The sequence below is a fragment of the Podarcis muralis genome, chromosome 10 (genome assembly GCF_964188315.1).
Source record: "Podarcis muralis chromosome 10, rPodMur119.hap1.1, whole genome shotgun sequence".
Lineage (NCBI taxonomy): Eukaryota > Metazoa > Chordata > Lepidosauria > Squamata > Lacertidae > Podarcis > Podarcis muralis.
Window position 1 is genome coordinate 24874318 of NC_135664.1, and position 22902 is coordinate 24897219.

The window sequence follows — 22902 nt, forward strand, 5'->3', positions numbered from 1 at the left end:
TAAAATGGGTTTCGCCCCATGCTGAAAAAGCAGAACAACAGATTGTGGGTGTGTAGACAGGTGCCGGGGGGGGGGGGACCCTAGTCCTTGTCCACTTGCCTGTTGGTAGGTGAGTCACAAAGGGCCTCTGAAGAAGATGTACCTCATTGTTTAGGGAGGTTTATGTGGGTAGGGGTACTTTAAATAAGAGGAAAGGATGAGAACCAAAACACATAGGCCTTATATTTGGTTCCTTAGTGCTGAACACAGTAGTAAGGAAAAAGCTCGCTTACTGTGCGTGTCTTCTCTGTTAGAATTCCTGCTCTGTGATTGCAGTCATGGGATTGTTGTCTATCACATGATGGTGTATGTTTTGACTCCACAGAGTGGGAAGTGATGGAGACAGGATATTTGTGTTACTGTGTTCCGTGAAGTGGGACTATTGTCCTTTGTTCTTTCTCTTTGCTGTCTGATGCTAGAGAGAGAGGGAGCCATCTTGCAGTGTTCCGTGTGTGTTTATATGTAAATAAAGTAGATTAGCCAAAATGCTGAGTTGCTGAGGTCTGTTATGCAAGCTACGAAGACTCTGTGGATCCCAAAGTGTGCTGGTGTCTGTTGGCATCGGTCAATGTGATGTTCAGGCTGAGGAAAGCTTTTGAAGCTCCCGAAGGAACGACCAGGAGGGAGAGAACATTCCAGTCAGGCATGTGTCTCTACCAGGGTCTTACTCAACTAGCAGGGGTTTCTTACCTTCTTAATCTATGCATTGTGTTTCACAGGACTGTTTCTCTTGCCTTTTGTCTTGTTTGTTGTTAGCTGCTTTGGCACCATTGTGTGGAAAGGTCGCTTATTGTTCTTGATAGCACAGAGTTGTTGATAATCCTGAACAGGCATCTATCTAGGTGTGCAAGTGCCTAGATGTGATTTTGTTAGCGTCCTTCCTTATCCAGTACAATATACCCTCAAGATAGGCCTGGTTTTGAAAGAGTAACCTGAAGTTTGTCTCCTGGAAATCATCCAAGCGTCTTGTATATTATATTTTAACATGTCCCCATGTTCCTGTTGTGCTTAGTATATCATTTTAGCATGATGGAGAATATTAAGAAGTACTTACAGCTCCCTACAGCTTTAAGAACAGATGTTTGAAACATAATTTCTGTGGTGCACCCAGCCTTTGGATTGAATCAAGACAAAGGCTGCAATCCTAGGCATGTTCACCTGTAAGTAGCTCCATTTAACTGAGTTGGATTTGTCTCCGAGTAAATGTGCAGAGCTTTGCACTGTTACACAGGGCCCAATTTTAAAAAACTTGAAAAAGTTAGTGATGACTTGGGTCTCATTTATTTCACTGGGAACTAAATGCAACTTACAGTGCAATTCTTTGTCTGTTCAGGAGTAACTTGTTGAGTTTAATTGAAATTACTTCCTCATAAGCATACCTAGGATGGCAGACTTAGTCTGGCTCCCACCTGTTTGCTTAAAATTAATAATGCTAGTGTTGCGTTAGACATGCCAAAAGAACATAGGTGAAATCATAGAATTGTGCAGTTGGAAGGCACCTAATCTAGTCCAACCCCCTTGGAATAAGGAATAAAAACAAGAAGTTACCTTTGATAACTTCAAAATATGCAATTGAAAGTGGCTCTGAATGCAGATCCTTATATATGCACATATACACATACTGTACGTGTGTGTGTGTGTGTGTGTGTGTGTGTGCTTCTGTATATTGCTTATGTTAACCAAAACTATCACCAAGAAATAATGACCTTTTTAACTTTTGTCAGCTCTCTTGACAGAAAAGGGATAATAACCCTAGATAAGTAGAAGGTTGGGGTGGTTGGCACCTAGGGTTAAGTAATTTTCAAATAACCACTGCAGCTGTTCCTTTAAGAATACCCTGATGTGCAGACATTAGCAGGCTATAATGTTTATCAAAATGGCCTGGCTTCATCTGCTGATGTCTGTACATCAAGCTGCTCTTAAAGTCATAGGAGCAGGCCAGCCCGGTTATCTTTCTGATTATCTAACAACTCTTCAAGTTCAGAATAAAATATGAGACTTCTTTTATATTTGAACTGTAGTTTCAATTTTTCACTGTGACCCTATATCACAATTCTGTTTATGACATTTTAGTATTGGTTTCCCATCCTATGAACAACATGGCCTTTGTTTTGCAACTTTTCAAAAAATATATCTATCTAGTTTCTCTCATTAAAAAAAGCTACATGCTTGAAGTTAAATATGAAATAGTATGGTACCGGTTAAAGATAGACAGGTAGAAGGAATTTGGCACGAGAGGTTGATTTGATGCATGCACTGCAAGATATGAATAGGAGTTGAACACTTAGTAACGCAGGGCTCAGCAAACTTTTTCAGAAGGGTCCACTGTCCCTCAGACCTTGTGGGGAGCCGGACTATATTTTGAAGGGAAAAAATGAACAAATTCCTATGCCCAACAAATAACCGAGATGCATTTTAAATAAAAGCACACATTCTACTCATGTAAAAACACCAGGCAGGCCCCCCAAAAATCCAGAGATGCATTTTAAATAAAAGGGCACATTCTACTCATGTAAAAACATGCTGATTCCTGGACCGTCCTCGGACCGGATTGAGAAGGCGATTGGGCCAGATCTGGCCCCTGGGCCTTAGTTTGCCTACCCATGCTCTGGACGAATGTCCACATTGAGAGGTTGGCAGGGGTTGAAATGGGCATTTAGGAAATGTGGACAGGTTGAATTACACTATAAACGAGTGCGGAAAAATTCAGGCTCCTTCAAATGATAAAAAAATTGACTAATCTGTACAAAATCAAGAGCAAACGAATGACTGGCAAAGGAGAAAGAGGAAAGGATAAAGATGAAGCCAATGGATTCGCCCTGGAGGTGAATTGGGGGACACAGCAGGAAAATCCCAAACCTTTCCAATCTCCCTGGTCCCTGGATTGAGTGGTTTTGTTAGGGTTTTTTTATAAGTTTGTTTTTAATGTATTTTTAAACAAACGTATTGCATTACTAGTGTTGACCAAACCAAGCCCTACAAGCATCTCATCTTACAAAGAAGGGGGGAGGGGGCAGGGGTAGCAACGTGAATAAAATATTGGGTTGGAGGGCAAGTAAGCCCCGCTTTGCATAATTGATCACATGGTGCAGTGCAGAGACACTATTTGAATGACAATGTCCATCAACTTGGGGTTTGTGTGGTCCCCTTAAATATTTTATGAGTGGGCGGGGTATAAAGAATAAATTGTTGCTGTTCTAGGCAAAGCCCCATGGCCCCTAGGAGTTGGCTCCTATGAGTGGGGTGGGGGATTTAAAAACTGGATAATTTGTCTTCCTTGCATCATGTTACGAGCAGGAGGTGGATCTTCATGTCACTTGGACCGTATGGGTGGTTTATAATGCACGGTTCTGAGAACCGGCCTCCTCTTTACACTTAGGCGTCGCCGCTGCTGCATATGCTTGCTTCCTAGAGCTGCCCATGGCAGCAGAAGCGCTAGCAACATTCCAAAGGCCTAAGGACTACATTTCCCATCAAGCCACGGGGAGCGGGGTGGTGGTGGGAAAAACAACAACGAAGCATCCGGAAACGGGCAGCGCTTCCGGTGGCTGAGCCTCAGAGAAAAGTAAGGCACGAGACTACATTTCCCAACAAGCCACGGGAGACGAGCCGGGCCACGTGACCTTCGCCAGACTTTTAATTCTGCCTGCCTGGCTTGCCGTGAGGCGCAGAAGCGTCCGGCGACGGCCGCCGCCCCCTTTCCGCGGAGGGAGCGAGGCGGAGCGCAGGCGACCTGCTGCCGCTACCACAGCTATGGAGCCGGAGCTGGGGCCCCCCTCGGGCGCCTCCGCCTCCTTCCCGTGCCCCCCGCCGCCGCCGCCCCGGGAGCAGGAGCGGAAGCTGCAGCAGGAGAAGCTCTCCGGGGTAGTGAAGAGCGTCCACCGGCGGCTGCGCAAGAAGTACCGCGAAGGTAAGGCGGGAGAAGCCCCGCCGCGCCTCTGCCCCTCTTCCCGCGGAGCCAAGGGACCGGGCGGAGGAAGCGGGGGGTCCCATCCGCACGGGGGTCCCTCTGTCGCCCGGGGGAAGCGAGGCCGAGGCCTGGCAGGGAAGCTGAGCCCGGGCCCCACCCCCTTTCCCCGCCTGCCCTGTAGGCCTCTGGACCCGCCGGGCGAGGAGCAAGGCAGGAGGGCGGCTGTGGGCGACTGGGGTCTCGGGCCTCTGAGGGGAGAGGGCGGCCGCCTTGGGGCTTCCTTTCATTCAAGAAACGGTTGTTGTTCCATCTTCATCGTTGTGCCAAAATGGGATCCGATGGCTTCTTTCTTTCTTTCTTTCTTTCTTTCTTTCTTTCTTTCTTTCTTTCTTTCTTTCTCTTTCTCCCCCCCCCCCACGCCCCCCAAAATATCAAGAGCCAGAAAAGTGGCCACAGGAAGGATGTTAAGCGGTGGCTCGCAAAGGTTTAAGAGGGCGTGACATTAACCCCCAAAACACAATATCCTTTATAATTCAGAATATTATTGGCCATGAATCCAGAGTTTCAAGCCTCTTTATTTCAGCTACTTGCTGGGAAGCACCGTGGCAGAGATGGGTTGGGAGGCCACGAAGCGATGTGTTCTTCTGTGATCATGGTCTCAGGGCTTCGCAGTGTTTCCACAGCCCCTGTTTTGAATGCTGCCATTTTGTTCCAGAATGTTATGAAGCTGTACAGCATAATGGGTGTTGCTTTTACTTGGGGGTGTTCCAGCCTTGCTGCTCCAGATTATTTTCCTGATTTCGCCTGGCAAGTCCAGGAAGCCAATGATGTGAAAGAGTTGCTGAAGGCAGATGGGGAAAATGCTACCATATTCTTTTCCTGGCTTTGTGGGCAGTGAAAAGGATGAGGGCCTTTCCTGGACTCTCAGGGCTGTTTTCCACATTTATGTTTCTTAAAAACAAGTGTACACACCCATATTTTAAGGCCTATGAGGTATGAAGTTACTTGGATGCAATTGGAGAGGGACGAATCTGGAAAGTTGACTACTGGGAATTCTGAAGCTATCCATTTCGGTATTCCGCTTGTTAAACGGACTCTTGCATACGTCTGTATTTCTTAGGCATCTCACCTTGCAAGGCTTCTCTATCTCCAGCCTTCATCCTGTTGATACATTGCATCCTTTAGAAAGACATTCAGTTTGGAATGTATGTTGAGATTGGCAAATATGGCAACAGCTAGTTTAACTTTTTGTGGATTTGCATGAAATCATGTCAATGGAGTAATTAATCCTAGTAACCAGTCCCCCACCACTCTTCTTGGCAATATAAAAATTCCAGGCAAGAAACAAATTCAGACGTCTCCTTCCAGCTCTTGTCATCACTTTGCATGTCACATATCCAATATCTAATATATGAGTTTACTGAGAGAGAATTGAGGCCTAGTGTAAGCTGTTTGCTGAAGTGCACAGAGTGCAGTAGAAGTGACATACTCAGGCCCTAGATACTTAAGGTCTGGGCCAGGGAGGCAAGGTTTACTGGCCATGGGCCAGATCACTCCCACGGAGATTGTCCGTGGGCCGGACTGGCGCAGCACGATGCTGGAAATCGCATCTGCACATGTCCGCAGTGCTGGAAATCGCTTCTGCGCATGCCCAGACACCGGAAATCATGCCTGTGCAGAAACAATTTTGGGCGTCTGGTCATGCGCAGATGCGATTTGCGGTATCTGCGCATGCGCAGACATGATTTCTGGCGCCGCTCGGCGAGTCGATGCACTGGTTTAGCACAGCGCGGCGGGGGACTCACCGAGTGGGCAGCTTGGTTCAGGGGTGGCTCATGGACCGGTAAAATTATCTTCGTGGGCCGCATCCAGCCCATGGGCCACACGTTGCCAACCCCTGGTCTTGGGGCTCTTATCCAAGGGCAACTGAATAAATCTCATCAAGGGGTCAGCTAAAACAATCTTGCATGTTATCGAATAGGTTTAACAAACTTGCAAAACAAGCTGTCTGATAAGGATATTGGATAACATGCAAGATTGTTTTAGCTCATCCTCTTGATGAGATTTATTCAGCTGCCCTTTGAAAGTCTTTGCAACTCAAACCTTTGTGTTGTTTCTAGCATACCTTGAGTTATCTTCTTTCATTGTCTTGTATTCTAATTTGTCTGGCATGTTTTGGGTGACTAGGGATAATATGTGTGGGGGTTTTTTTGTTTGTTTTGTTTGCATTTTGGTGGAATCTGTAACATAATCTGTAAGCCATGGGTAGGCAAACTAAGACCCGGGGGCCAGATCCCGCCCAATCGCCTTTTAAATCCGGCCCGCAGACAGTCTGGGAATCAGCGTGTTTTTACATGAATAGAATGTGTCCTTTTATTTGTGGGGCATAGGAATTTGTTAAACCCCCCCCCCCCCACCACAAGGTCTGAGGGACAGTGGACTGGCCCCCTGTTGTAAGTAAACAGGAGCCCTTAATATATTTAGTGTGATTAATATGTCTTAAGCACAAGTGCAACCTAACTTGTCAGCCAAAATTCATACATCTGTTATATGCTTTGTACTATAGCTATGTTTATAGCATAGGTTTTCTTATCCTAGTAAGACACATTTTAGTAAGATGTATCTGTACCACATCTGTAGAAAAGACATGTATTTGTACTATGAGAAACCCTGCTGATAGAAAAAGGATTATAAGGCAGCCTTGGTCTTGAAATGGCCTTAACCACTCCGCTAGTATCATTGTTTGTTTGTTTGTTTAGATTTATATACCACCCTTCATCAAAAGATTTCGGATGGGTTCACAAGATCCCATTGTGTATGGGATCTAATATAATAATAAAATGGCATCCTGGTGCATTTCATTGCCTCTTTGGTAGATTTAGTCCTGGAATTTTACTGCTGACCCTTAAATAAAAGTATTGTTTGAATGTGGTACAGATATCCCAAGTCCTCTTTGCATGTCAAAGAGGTGGAAATGTAAATTTCATACTGAGTAGCTAGTTTGACTAAAATGTTCATAACCATTTTCTGTGATACAGAACAACTCTGGTAATTGAGCTTTTTGTGTCTCCTCATTTACAACTGAAGGAAGCAAATGTACGTGTAACTGCACTTTCTTGTAACCATGCACTGTGACCCTTGCCCCTCTGGGTTGTCTCTTCCTACTGCCCATCTAAAAATTTAGGCAGGGACCTATCTCAATTGCCATGTATAACACGATGGTACCATGTATATTGATGCTACACAACAATAATTTTACTTGTATATTATCATCAGCTATTTAAATAAGGTATGAGCCATTTCCTTAATGGCAATTACTTCCTCCCAGAGGTTGCAAGATTATCCTGTGGACTTGGCTTGATTACCTTAACAAATGCTGTGGATGAAGGAAATGCCATTCCTGATATGGTAGTTTCTACATATGTTGTGGCATGTTCCTGTCATCCTTGCTTCTAGATTGTCTATGACCTCTTCTAGCTGAAATCTTGGCACACAAGGAGCAAAGTGGGTGTACGGTAGCATTTCCAGTTAAACCATTTCACCTATTTTGAATGAAATAAATGTAATCTTGTGGTATTTCAGGGTTTTCTTGCAGAAGATCAAAGAAAGCAAGTACTTGAAATCAGTCCATCGCTGCTAGTATATCTCTTAAGTATATCCACTCTTGTTTAGAGCTCCAGGATCAGCAGTTGCTAATGGTCTCCCATATGCTTCATCATAGAAAACTGGTGGGAGAACCTATATCTAAGAGATTCCATGGTTGCATATGCTGACCGGGCTTGACTCTGCTAGCCTGAGGCAGAACCAAAAAATGGAAATTTTCAGCCCATAGTTGCTGAAGGTAGGACCTTCTTGTAATGGAAAAATTTAAGGAATAAAACTACAGATCTGCCTTTAATTTACTTGTTTGCGTAATAGGTGCAAAAAAGCAATAGACAAAGTACATTCACTGTTACCTCCTTGGAGTAAAAATGCACGCATCAGAAGAAAACAAGCGCTTTATATACACATAAAACCCATCAGTTGTCTCCCATTTGTTAAATGGGATGAGTATATAGTTTTCACAGAGGCTTAAGTTTCAATTTTCCATCATGTCAGCTGAGTCTTAAAGTTAATAAGCTGATGTAGGTTTTCCAAAGAATGTACTGTGAAGAAGCCATTTTAATGGATGTGCTCCTTCTGTCACTTTGAAAGACAGTAGTGAAAGGAAATGTTGGTGATCCAACTTTGAACCCTAATCCTTAGTATATGTGGCATACTTTCTGGAATTATCGCAATTACATTAGTGTTGTGGTAGTGTTACATGTTGTGGTATTTTCCAGGCATACTGTTGGAAAGTTCCCCCCACCCTCATAAAAGCATTACCACTGTTGAATCTTGAATGAACAAACTTTGATTCTTGTAGAAGACTTTGTTTTCTTGAAATGTGCAGTGCTTGTAGCCCTGATTTGTGGATAAGATATAGTTTTCAAACACAGGCACAAATGAGAGCCAATATAGTTGTGCTGGGGTATGCACATTTTAGCATGATTTCGTCACCAACTAGTTTCACTTGCCATGCCAGCACTATTCCTCCCCAAGTGCTCTGTTATGAGGGCTTAGGGGGTGAGAAGGATCTTTGTATCTTAGTTTAGCCATTGGAACTTATAAATATTCTCACAGCTTTGTCCTTTCTCCAAACGCTGAGAGGTGAAGGGCTCCTCCCAATATTTCTGCATCAGAATTTAGGGAACTAGGATCTCAGTATTAACTTGTAAGGGGAGATGTGATTACTAGACGAGGGGGTGGTTGCCCTTTGTAGTCACTCCTAATGATTGGCTTTATGGACCTTTTAGGTTGACAACTTACTTAAAATGCAAGTTACAAGTTCAACACTTAACAAAGCTGAGTTCTGCACAAGTCTTTCTCCATAGTTTTGTCTTATTTTATCAGTTCACATCTACATTGAATTGGATGTGCTTCAGCTGTGTAGTAAGGTTGTTATGGACTGTTAATATGTGACCCACACCTAAAACATATTCAACCAAATATTGAAGTAAAAATAGTTGAACAGTTTATCTAGTAGTCAAAATTAGTTGAACTGAAATATTTGTTTTGGAGGTTAAATATGTAATAAGGTGCACAGTTTAATTGGAATGTGAGATGCAAAGCTTTCTAGTTGGAATCTTTTATGTATCTTTAGATGTGACAATTCAATGACGTATGGTTCCTTAAGTTATTTATATTGTAAGGGGGGGAAATGAATGTACTGTATGCAGGTGGGGGGAGGGAAAGGAGTATGAATGTCCAGTCACTGCTTTTGAACTGTGCCACTGTTCTCTACCAAAATACAAATGTGATTCAAGTAATATACATCTGTATATTGGTAGAGAACACCTTGCTGTATTTTTATGAAATGCAATCTATACCTATTCCAATAAACAAAAATACATGAATATGGTTCCAAGCTAACTAATGTATTTGCCTGATACCCATTGAACACATGTTTGGGACACGAGATCTGAGCCTAACCTGGTCCCTAGGCTTGCTATGAGGCTTTCCTGTGGAGGTGGGGGACAGGACTTGATTGGACAATCTTTCACTTATTCACACAGTATCAGATTCCTCTCCACAGAATATCCCAACACTCAAGGGTGTCTGCATGCACAGAAGTCTTTGACCCTTTGCATCCTTTCGTTATGTTGAAGCTTTTTCCTGACATATTCATTATACTTATGAAAACATGAATAACTTTATAATTCAAAGCAATCTAAGCTACCTGTCAAATCAGCTCTCCTTTAACCATTATGTCATCCTGATACCCAGTATGTGTACAGTACATGATTTATTAACTATATTAAGGTGGGGGCGCAGATATAAAGCATGAATCGCTGCACAGATTATGAGAGATTTAATCTTACATCACAGAGGTGATGGTGCGGCCTTGCAGTTGGTTACAGCTACTGAGGCATTTGTGTATAACTAGATACATGTGTATTATTTATTTCTATTATTTACTAAATTTGTATAGCACCCCTTCATCCATAGATCTCAGGGTGATCCACAACATAAAAATATGAGATAAAAACACACAAAAGACATAATAAAAACAAGAACAAAAACAAACCAATAGCCAACCCACCCCGGTTCACAGTAATACCATGATGAGATTGCAGCTGCATGCCAATCCCTTCATGTTTACATGAAGGAAGGTATAATTTGAAGCATCCAAGTGGTGAATAACAGCTGTTTAAAATAATTATTAGGAAGTTGTATGCAACGTTGCTTCCTAGTCTTTTCTTAAGTGTTTCGTAAAATATTTTGGAATTCAAATTTTGCTTTTGAAAGAGCATAGTGAGCGAGAGGGTAAAATCTATTAGCACCCATTTTATTTTGATTTATGGCATGCTGCTAATTTTCAGTTATCTACAAACGCGCTTTTGGAGTGTGTACAAGGAAGTGCAAGAATCAAGCATGTCAATGCCTTTCATTCCAAGTTCTAACAACAACAACCACCTGATAGTAGCTTTTTGAGCATTCAGTCTAATTACCTCTTGACCACTTGGCTTACAGAGGATAACATTTTACTTGAGTACAGTGATACCTTGGGTTAAGAAATTAGTTCGTTCTGGAGGTCTGTTCTTAACCTGAAGCACCACTTTCGCTAATGGGGCCTCCCGCTGCCGCCGTGCTGCCGGAGCACGATTTCTATTCTCATCCTGAAGCAAAGTTCTTAACCCGAGGTACTATTTCTGGGTTAGCGGAGCCTCTAACCTGAAGCGTATGTAACCTGAGGTACCACTGTATTTTGGCATTGTCTGGGTCAACTTTTCAAGTAACCTACCCTGGTGTCCCTGAAGGGTGAACAAAATGATGCTGTACCTACTGTGAGGAACAGGTTAAGGGAGCACAAGCAAAAAAAAATGGGTAATAGCTGAGAGTTGGGAATATATTTAAAATGGTGACTTTAATAAAAGCTGAAAGTCTCCTAGAATCTAATGTCTTTTTGTAACATAAAGATGTTGGTTTCTGCTTTCCTTCACTGTGCAGCGAAAGGGCTTGTCACGAGACAGGTGTTTACATTCCACAGTCTGTACTGTTGGAGTTTCTCACGGGAAAGGGAGACTGGATGTGACGTACACTGGTTCCCTGTTTTTCACTGTGTGATTCTCTCCAAGCTGTCGAGGAGAGAGGATGCATTCTCTGCGTCTGCAGAGGCAAGATGTTTTTCTGTAATATACCAGCTTTGAACTGTAAATAAAGCAATATAGAGTATGTAGTACGTACCCCTCATCCCTCAGCTGGGCACGGAACTCTGCTTTTCACCAACACGTGGTTATGGGCCCAGAAGTCGAATCGGAGTGCCGGCAAAGGATCGGAATGCAGAGGGACAGATCGGATTGGAATCTGCTCTGCGCGTAAAAGTGATTGATGAGGTATGTACTACTGCTCCGGGCAGCCTGCCAGCTTCCAGTTAATGGCTTTATGGCTGGACTTTGAACTTTTAAAGCCGTTTTGCCAGGAATACGCAAAAGGCTCCCAGGCACAAGTTACTATGCTGGGGAAATCGAAAGTAACTTTTAAGTGTGCTTTTGGAACAAAGCAGCTGCAGCAGTGACGCAGCAAGATTTAAAGCAGCATATATGACGCTGAAGGCTAATGCCAGAGTCATGATGGCCCTTCAGGATGCTTGTGGGATTCCTAAGCTCAACAAGAAAAACTATGCGGACTGGGTTCTGTATGCAGAGGCAATTCTGCGGAAAGAGGGTTTGTTTGAGGTGATTACAGAAACCCCCCCAGCTCCAGTTACAGATGCATGGAAAGCTAAGGATTCCAAAGCACGGGGAACACTTACATTGATAGTATCCCCAGAAGAGCTCTGTCTATTGCGTGATAAGACCTCAGCCAGAGAAATTTGGGATTCTTTGAGAGAGGCTCACTTAAGGACAGAAGCTGGATCTACTATGTTTTACTTTAACAAGCTGCATAATATGGCTCTTGCTGAAGGTGGAGATGTGCGTTTACATCTGATGGAGATGCAAAATCTGAGACATGAGCTGCAACAGAGAGGACTCAACTTTCCAGAGGCTGTGTATTCTTTCATGATACTACAATCTTTGGGTTCAGGTTGGGAGTCTGTTGCAACCCAGATTGCTGTACAGCCAACCGCTCAGCTGACAGTGGACGTTGTTACTGCCGTGATTCAGAATGAAGCAGATCGCCGGGGTGCTAGCTGCATGGGCAAGGGGGAGTCTTCACAGACGTCATCCCATAGTGCAGTGGAACCACCAGATGGCGCCAAAGCTTTGAAGGCAGTGAAATGCTACTCGTGTGGACGTCTAGGCCATATGAAGAGGGAATGCAGATATCCCAAGGCCAAGACAGAGCAGCGCAGCGAAAGCTCATTGCGTGGAAAAGGCCGAGGCAAAGGCAAAGGTCCGGTGTCTAGGACAACGCAGCACAAGGCTATGGTTTCACGCTTCACTCCAAAGGTTGCAGAGGTCCAGAAGACGTCTAGATCTTTCTTCGTTGTTGATTCGGCGGCGACCCACCACATGTGCAACGACAAGAGACTGTTTGTGTCTTTTACACCGCAGGAAGGTGCGATTCACCAGGCGGATGACCACACTATTCCCAGTAAAGGCTACGGAACTGTTGTTCTTCACAGTTTGGACTTATCGATACAGAATGTCCTTTACGTGCCAGACGCCAAACATAATCTGCTCAGCGTTGGACAGCTGATTGAGCGGAACATTGACGTGTCCTTCAGGAACAAGAAGTGCATCATCACAAAGAAAAATGACTATGTATTGTATGCTGAATATGTTGATCGTTTGTTTGTTTTGTATTATGATGATGTTGTGCAGGATGACACTTGTTGCATTGCAGGTTCTAACAAAAGTTTGCATGCAGAATGTATTCATGATTTTCATCGAAAATTTGGACATTTGCATTTTGAGGCAGTATCTAAAATGCCTGCCTTAGTTGAAGGTATGACTATTAAACCCTGCAAGTACCACATGAAGTGCAAAGCATGCGCAGCAAACAAGGTGAAAATGGCTGCGAAAGGTAAGGTGTCTAGTAGGCAAGCTACGGAACCATACCAGGTTGTTCATGCTGATTTGGTTGGACCACTATCGCCCTCTTTGGGTGGGAATAGGTACTTCATGGTTCTCATTGACGCATTTTCTAGATATATTTTTGTGTACAATCTCAAGCAGAAATCAGAGGCTTTTCCTAGGTTCAAGGAATTCTGTGCTTGGTTGGAAAATGTGCATGGTAAGAAGATAAAGACTCTTTTCACTGATCGCGGGGGAGAATTCACTTCTCAGCAGTTTGAAGCTTTTCTGACTGAGAAAGGAATTCAACACGATTTGTCTAGTCCTCGCTCGCCATGGCAGAATGGACTTGCGGAACGGGCAAATCAGACATTGCTTCAAGGGTTAAAAACCTTGCTGCATGATGCCAATCTTCCAGAGAGTTATTGGGCCGAATCTCTCTCGTGTTTTGTTTACAGTTACAATCGCAGGTTATCTTCAGCGATTGGTTGTACCCCCTATGAGAAGATGTTTGGCAAGAAGCCATACATCAAACACATGAAAATTTTTGGTTCTGATATGTGGGTTCACTCACCACAAAACTCCAAGTTAGACAAGCGTGGATTGCATGGTATCTTTCTAGGTTATCAGAAAGGGTCTTACAGAATAATGATGACTGACTCTAAGACAATTAAGCTCACGAGAAGTGTTGAGTACAATGCAAAGTGGGGGGAGAATGTGGGAATTTTCCAATGTTATCCTGATGACGGTGATGAGACTGAGGATAGTCAAAAGCAACCACAACAACCCACTGATGAAGGTTCTGAGTCTGAATCTGAAACTGAATCGGGTGATTCAGAGGATTTCAAGAGTGCGAAAGCCTCTATGCAACCCTCTGAAAGCTCTGATCGAGAATTGGAGGAACCATTGTTCACAATAGGTCGTTTTTCTCCTAAGAAGGAAGAGGAGAGTGTTGAAGACTTAAGGCTAATTCGTAGGTCACAGAGAGCCACAAAAGGCAAACCTCCAAAGAGATTTGCTGATGAGTTTGCTACTATAGCAGTAACAACTGTTAAAAGCTCCAAGAAGGTATTTGAACCTTCAAGTTTCCAAGAAATCCAAGGTTTGGATTCAAAGGAAGCTGAGCCATGGTTAAATGCCATGAAGGCTGAGCTTGATTCCTTAGAAAGGAACAAAACATGGGAGCTAGTTCCAGTAGTTCCAGGAATGAAACTGCTTGGAAGCAAATGGGTCTTCAAAGCGAAGACAGATCAAAATGGCAAGATAGTCAGACACAAAGCCAGATTGGTAGCCAGAGGTTTTGCACAGGTACCAGGTGAAGACTATCACGAGACCTACTCACCAACAGTGAGGTATGAAAGCATTAGGCTTATGCTCAAGCTAGCTGCAGAGGAAAATCTACACATTAGTCACCATGATATTAATACAGCTTTTCTGTACGGATCTCTAGATGAATCACTTTATATGCTTCCACCTGATGGCGTACAGGTAAAACAGGGATTTGTTTGTGCTCTGAAGAAATCCCTTTATGGTCTCAAACAAAGTGCACGGTGTTGGCACACAAAACTCACTGAAGTATTGTTTTCTCTAGGTTTTCAGCAAGGGAAAGCTGATCCATGTGTGTTTGTCAAAGAGGAGGGGCAAAAGAAACTGTACTGTTTGTTTTATGTTGATGATTTATTATTCTTTTGGAAAGATGTCGCAATGTACAATAACGCCCTAGCTCAACTGAAAGAGCACTTTGACATGAAAGATCTTGGTGAGGTAAACAACTACCTATCTCTGGAAATAGAGAGAGATCAAGATGGTAACATTCTAGTACACCAGTCACGGAAAATTGCTGATGTGTTAAGCAAACTAAATCTGATGGATGCTAACCCTGTAGACACACCGATGACAACAGGTTATCAGGTAGATGACACTGAAGAAGCATTTTCTGACACTACACTATACAGAAGTGTGCTAGGCAAGCTAAACTTCATTGCCAGATGTTCAAGACCAGACATTGCTGTTAGCTGTAATTTGCTAAGCAGACAAGTCAACAATCCTAGTATCAAGGATTGGAAAGCTCTGAAACGCATAGCGAGGTATTTGAAAGGCACTATGCATTACAGACTGAGATTTAACAATCAGAAGTCTGGTGGTCTTGAAATATTTGCAGATGCAAGTTTTGGAAGTGACACTACAGACAGGAAAAGTACGTCTGGAGTTTGCTACATGTACAATCAGGGTCTGTTTGATTGGTCATGCAAGAAGCAAACAACAGTTAGCTTAAGTACTTGTGAAGCTGAACTGAATGCACTGTCTTATTCACTTAAGGATTGTGAATGGTTGTTACAATTGTGCAAAGATATGAAAATTCCTGTCAAATGTCCAATCCAGGTTTACCAGGACAACAAAGCATGTTTAGCTTTGCTGAAGTCTGAAGGTTGTAAGCAAAGCACGAAGCACTTGCAATTAAAGTTGCAGCATGCTAGGGAATGTATTCAGAAGGGACTCGTAACGGTGTCCTATATGCCAGGTAATGAAATTCCTGCTGATGTATTGTCCAAGATTGTATCAAGGGATCAACACTGTACCTATGTGCAGAAGTTGGGTTTGTACTGATATTGTACGAACACGCTGCCCAGTGATGTTCACAGAAAGGGGGAGGATGTTGGTTTCTGCTTTCCTTCACTGTGCAGCGAAAGGGCTTGTCACGAGACAGGTGTTTACATTCCACAGTCTGTACTGTTGGAGTTTCTCACGGGAAAGGGAGACTGGATGTGACGTACACTGGTTTCCTGTTTTTCACTGTGTGATTCTCTCCAAGCTGTCGAGGAGAGAGGATGCATTCTCTGCTTCTGCAGAGGCAAGATGTTTTTCTGTAATATACCAGCTTTGAACTGTAAATAAAGCAATATAGAGTATGTAGTACGTACTCCTCATCCTTCTGCTGGGCACGGAACTCTGCTTTTCACCAACAAAAAATAGGCTTTCCCTGCCAATATACTACAGAGTGGTAGCTTTCCATTTGGTGCAACACTGAATTGGTTACTAGTTGTGAACTGAACAGAGAACATCAGTCAGTTATTTAGAAGAGATTATACAGCTTTCCAGTGTCGGTTACATCAGCATAGTTTAGAAGGTTCAGGAAGTGGTGGTTAGAGTAAATTCAATCTTGGATGGTAAACAGTTTGTCTTATTAGTAATCTGATATTGTAGTTTGTCTGCTGAGCCAGAAAAACAAGCAAAATTTTCCATTAGGGTAGTGAAGGCCCTTCATGGGACCTGGAAGAGAGGGGAGGGGAAGGAGGAATGACTTTTCTCCCTAGATCTCTTCGCTGCAGCACAATCAATGTTTGTGTGGCTTCTCCAATATGAGCTTGAAAGGGAAGTAGGATAGCAAAGGATAGGTTACTGTGCAGAGTAAAAAAGGGAGAAAACCTGAAGTGTTGTAATCTAGTCATATGAGTAACTTCCTTAACGAAGTCAAACTAAATATGCCAGGTATATATTTTCAACAAAACAGCTTCAAAAACATTGTAGGCAAGGCTCTTGAGCTACTTTTGAAAATATCTTTTGCATTGGCGTGGTAATTGTAATCCAATTTTCTGTTCTGAATAATGAGTAATCCTTTCTGTGGGTAGTTGGGAGATGGGGCAATAGAATATCTCTTTTGCTCCATAGGGCTGTTTCCTTTCCAATTCAACAAACTTGATGCAATCCTCAAATGGGTTTGAGGGAAATATTTCATACCTTTTTTTGCTATATGACTGAAGAGCCAAACTGTATTTTTATACCCAAACAGAAAACGAAGTTGCTAGTTGGTTTCTGCTATTTCTGTTTATTAAGTTTGCACAATTAGGTTTCTCTCTTCCCCTCATTGCAATGCTTCCACAATAAGCCGGACTCTGGGTTTGGTGAACACTCGTCCATTATTCTCACCCGTCTCTTTTTTTGTGTGTTTTTAGTGGGGGACTTTGAAAAAATCTGGCGTGAACATTGTGAAGATGAAGAAACACTCTGTGAATACGCTGAGGCAATGAAAAATCTGGCAGATAACCATTGGACTAAAACCTGTGAAGGAGAGGGCCGCATTGAATGGTGTTGTAGGTAAGTGGTCTAATGCAAACTATTGAGAAAGTTGTTTTTGGTCATAAGCTTGCAGGATTTCTACAGGAGAACAGATTGCAAAAATACATTTCCACAGAATATATGTTTCTGTATATAATTGCTTTCAGGGTTCTGTTTTTGTTTTCTTTATATTTGTAGCAGTCTTTGTATTTAACAAATAATGAATGGAAAACGTCTTTCTATCAAATGTATACAAATGGAGACCTTATTTCCCAAACCCAAGGTTTCATGATGTTTTCTGCTGCCAAGCTTTGTTTTCAAACCACATGCCTAGTACTAAATTGATAGATTAACACTGCATCACTAGACAGGTGGAGATTAAAAGGGATTTTAGTTGTTCGTTCCAGTTTCTAGAATAGATTTACCCAGTATTACTGGAATGTGAAGACCCACCTGTAGTGTAGAAATGGCAGTTCCTTGGACTCTACCCATGTAGTCAAATGAAAGCACTTAGTTTTCAGATTAACAGTTTTAGTTGCTTGTTCTGGTTGAAATGGGGTGTGGGATACAGCTGAAGGGAAACCCTGTAGATATATAAACACCAGCTTGGTGTGGAAAACACTTCTAATAAGACAAAAGATTCAGAAGAAGAAAGAAGGAAAGAAACTTTAATTGCTTGTGATCCTGAATAAACTGCATGGTCTTGAACAGATAGTTTGGGATACTATATCACATTACTTTAATTAACATTTGGTGCAAACCCATTTGTTTAATTTTATGTGTACAATCACTTCAAATCATTCTATCTAGATAAGGAATAATTATATTCTGTTCTTTGAAATATATAGATAAGAAAGTGCCTTTAGAAAATGATAGTGAAAACTATTTTGAATTGCCTTTCCCCCTCTTTTTTTTCTCCCCAAGTGTGTCACGGGAATATTTTCAAAATGGTGGAAAACGAAAAGCACTGGAAAAAGATGAGAAAAGAGCAGTTCTTGCTACTCAAAGTATTCAAACCATGAGTATTCATCCAGCTTCCAAAATAGAGGATTCTTCTGAAAATTCAAATCACAGTTCTATAATGGATGAGTAAGTGTTATCAGAGGGCAAATGTGGTGGTGGTGGAAGTTTATTTGTGTGTGTTTTGTGAATTTAGCATGCTAGACTAAGTAGGCATTTTAGAGTCCTATTTATTTTACTGAAGGTGGTTATGTATGTGATCTAATGTTTCTGTTAAGATCAGTGGGACATAACAGAAGCTTACATTTGGCCTAATCATGCCAAACAAGAACTGTATTGCCGAAGAACACCAGAGGAAACCTGAAGTGTATTGTCTAAACAATAGAAACTTAATTTCTTTACCAAAAAAACTGTAAGAGATGTGCAATTACTAAACTTATTGTGTGTTATAAGCAAAGTTCAGCAGAAGCAGGAAACCTCTATTTCCCCAAGAGACAACAGGACCTATTTATCTTTCACTAAATAAATTTATTATTATGTTGCTTTTTGGACGCATATGAAGTCTCCTTCCCTCCCTCCAAAAGAAAAAAACCCTTCAGAAATGGGTTCAGAACAAGGACCTCCTTTCCTCTCTCAGTAGCTGAAGTACATTGAAGTACAGTTTGGAGGGGACTAGGAAGAGGGTTAGGAATTGCATATGTGGGGAGTTGTGGGCTTATGGAGACACACAAGGTTTCTTGGAAAATGCCTTGGCTTATTTCCAACCAGGTATGACCAGGACATGTCACCATTCGCCAGTTATATAACTGCAGCTGTATGTTTCCTGTTCTAAAAGATTGCAATGCGATTTCTAAAAGATTCAGATTTTATTTCTTTAAAGGTTATTTCACAATTTGAATCCCTTTCTATTTAGATTGCTACATCCTTCAGGAAAGATCAGATTACTTGATGTTGGCAGCTGTTTTAATCCATTTTTGAAGTTTGAAGAATTTTTGACGGTTGGCATTGACATTGTCCCAGCTGTTGAGGTATGAAACATTTGTCAGTACAGATAATCAAGAGAAGATTATTAAATCCTTAACATGCAAAAAATTGTTCAGTTGGATACTAGCAGCATGCACTTGGCTTGTATCCAGCTAAGCCACACTCAAAGCAGACCCATTGACTAAAGTCCATTGATTTCAGTGGCTCTAATCGTGACTTTCGTCAGATACAGTCATATATGTTTGGGTTTGTTTAAGCATTCTATCCATAAATGAATGTGTCATAAAAAGTAAAACTTTTAATGGAACAGTGCAATCCATTAAAGGTAGCAGTTTGGTCGTTGGATTTTTCACTAAGAACATGATCTATCCAAAGTTGAGCACTGCTGAACCCCTTGATTACATGCTGTAAAATTCAGGTAAAAATCAGTGGGGGAAATGTCAAAACATATTTTACTTCCTGAATTGTTTTAAAACCAATGTTTTGTATGAAAGACAGCTGCCAGGGTGTTCTTTATTTTTATGTGTATTTATTCATGCATTGAATAAACACTATGAATTTTGCAATATTCCCTTAAATTCCATAGTTCAGTGTTACATCAAAAGTATAATTCCATTCCTTTGTGCTTCAGAATCAGGACTGCAGTGGTTAGACTACTTAATTGGGGGGGGGGGGGGAGCGCCTCCGATCATCCAACAGATTTCTTGTTAAAAATAATTAGTAATATTTAGTATTGGTGCAAATGCCTAGAAAAACAGCAGATGGCAAGCGCCATCTTATGTCATTTCCACTTTCTCTCTTCCATAGAATGGAATGTCTCTTATAAAATGATACCCTCTATGGAACAAGTACATTGTCTAAGAACAAATAATGCCATTTGCTTAATTATTTTTTTAAAAAATGCTTTACACATATGCCTGTTTAATTTATCAGTTAATTGACTTCTGTAATGCCCTATACAGGGGGGTTGCCCTTGCGCGATACAGAAATTGTGATTAGGGCAGAATACTACTGCTAGAGTGCTATCACTTTTGGCATGTGGTCTCATAAGACTTCTGTCTTGGAGGATGGGCAGTGGCTGCCTATATGTTACTGGGCCCAATTTAAGGTGCTCTTGTTGACATAGAAAGCCATGAACAACTTGGTAGCTAGGTATTTGAGAGAACACTTCTGTTGATACCAACCTACCTCTGCCTTGATATCAGTGGAGGAAGTTCTGCTTGTTGTGTCTCCCCTCTGGTGAGTGTTGCTTAACTGTGGGGTATGTGAGATAGAGCCAGAGCCTTCTTGGTAATGATAAAACTATCTTTCTCTAGTAGGGCAGACAGTTACACCTTTGAAACTTCATCACCAGCTACAATACCTTTTTATTCACCCAAGATGATGGTGGAGGTGGCTAACTGCTGTGATCTGCGGGATTGTGTGTGTATATATACATGCCTTCCAACTTAGTGGGCTTTGTGATGTTTGGCTGCTACAGAATTGTTTATTATATCTATTTCAATTTCTTACGTTCTGTTTTTGTTTTGGAAAATGCTTTGCAATTCTTTTTCTTGATGGAAAATGCTGTGCAAATGTTTAGATTAAAATACTGAAGCTCAAAAGATTTATCTGTTCATGGTGTAGCCATGCTTCAAATGCATAGTTTTAATGTACCTGGTTTGCGCCATCCAAGTATATTGCTGCATCTGTGTTTCTTTCCGCAGAGCGTCTATAAATGCGACTTCTTGAACCTTCAGATTCAGCAACCTCTTCAGCTTGCACAAGATGCCATAGATGCTTTTTTGAAACAGCTAAAAAATCCTATTGATTCCCTGCCTGGAGAATTGTTCCACATTGTGGTCTTCTCCCTCCTCCTATCTTACTTCCCTTCCCCTTATCAACGATGGATATGTTGCAAAAAGGCCCACGAACTTCTTGTATTGAACGGATTGCTGCTTATTATCACTCCTGACTCTTCCCATCAGAATCGACATGCTATGATGATGAAAAGCTGGAAAATTGCTATAGAATCCTTGGGCTTTAAACGTTTCAAGTACTCAAAATTTTCTCATATGCACCTGATGGCATTTAGGAAGATCTCACTTAAAACAACAAGTGACTTGGTGAGTAGGAACTACCCAGGGATGTTGTACATCCCCCAGGATTTCAATAGTATAGAAGAAGAAGAATTTTCTAATAACTCCTGCTACATCCGATCTGATGCAGAAGATGAACAACTGGCATACAGCTTCATGGAGCTTCCAGATGCTCCTTATGACTCTGACTCTGGGGAAAGCCAGACCAGCTCTATTCCTTTTTATGAGCTAGAAGATCCTATATTGCTTCTAAGTTAATGTAACAATTAAAATATGCTATGAAGTTCAAACTCCCTTGACTTTAAAACTAATTTTGCTATACTGACATCTGCTCTGCACATGAAAGCATTTACAAAAAGGAAATTCGAAAGGTTTTTGGGAGCCATCACTTTTTTCTACTTACGAATTTTAGAATTTATTCTTGTATTGAAAAGTTGAAGTGCATGTTTTATGCAGAATGGCTCATGTCCATAGCATAAACAGGGTTTACTTTAATATTTGTATCGGTAAAATACTCCAGAAAGGTACAATTTCCCCTCCGCCCTCCAGTGCTGTGAACTGCGATTTTGCAAATATGCTAATGTTTCTTGGTGTGATATTTTTAAATCTCAAGATAGGATTTTTGAGGTTCATGCTAGCATTTCTTAAGAGGTTTGGCGCAGAACGTTTATAGTATGCACTGTTAGTGTTTGACTTGAACAAAAACCGGACCTAGAACAAAGTTTGGGTTGAGTCAATCTTGATAGGGTAAAATGAAAATCTCTGCAGATTGGTTTTACTTGTCTTTAATACTGCAATTAGAACATTTCAGCAAGAGATTAGATTCTCTTGCCTCTGATGCTGTTGGAATGATATATAACACACACATATATAATGGTAGATTTAAAATATGGGATTATTGTTTTTGGTTTTTTTTGTTAACTTCCAAGGTACAATATCCTTGCCATTTTTTAATTACACTAACATCATTGCCCACACTACAGTTTTTCATTGTATTTTGTGTTACAAAGTATTTTGCATTGAAGTAGTTCAGTACAAAGCTGCATAACAGTCCCTTCCAGAAGTCTCTGATGCATGAAATCAGCAAAGTATTGAATTGAGCCTCATTATAATCCTACATATTTTTATTAATGTAATTTGTAAGTTTTTCCCCACAGCTATGAATGAAAACAAATAAAGGCACTCTAGTGTTTTGGAGGGCTGGATAACTAATCTGCATAATAAATCTTTTTTAAAAATTCTGAAGTTTACAAGCTAAGAAACTGGTTTCTTTGGTGTCAGATAGAAAAATGAAGTCTAACTTGTTTTCACAAATCTAATCCTGGGTGGAACTGTTTCCTTTTAAACAAAATCTGTTTTATTAACTGCACCAACATTTTTTAAACTGCACCAGAATTTTTGGACTCCTATATCTAGCTTCCATATCAGATTAAAGGCATTTGTATTCACATGTCTGAATGCGGGTTCAAGCTGATACAAGTTGAAATATATAAACCAACAGCCAAAAGACCCAGTAGTTTCTGTAGTTTCATAAAATTAAAATCAATAAAATATATTTAAAAATAAATAAAATGGCAGTTTTAATAAATGTTGGCCTGGTGTTAAGCAATCAGCTGCCATTTTAGGAGTGCCACTACACAGCTTGAAAGGGATTTCTGTGTGTTTAAAAATGTGTACAAGTTTTACACTCCCACCAAAATGTCACACTAATGTTTCACAAAACTGACATCTCAACTTGCTTTTTGCATACTGTTATGTAGTTTTTATACACAACTTTCATACAGTGTGGTGTTGCTTTGTAAACATGTTTTTGTTTTTTTTACCTCTTGCATGTAAA

The 22902-nt window shown here is 41.3% G+C and overlaps 1 protein-coding gene across 1 annotated transcript; it reads left to right on the forward strand.

Moving 5' to 3' along the window:
* Nucleotides 1–3686: 3686 nt before the first annotated feature.
* SAMTOR (S-adenosylmethionine sensor upstream of mTORC1) lies at nt 3687–22586 on the forward strand. The gene is made up of 5 exons (XM_028745494.2): nt 3687–3949; nt 16941–17082; nt 17968–18132; nt 18917–19031; nt 20694–22586. Exons 1-5 carry the CDS (start codon nt 3793–3795, stop codon nt 21321–21323), a joined length of 1209 nt encoding a protein of 402 aa, XP_028601327.2. The 5' UTR covers nt 3687–3792; the 3' UTR covers nt 21324–22586.
* The last annotated feature ends 316 nt before the right edge of the window (nt 22587–22902 follow it).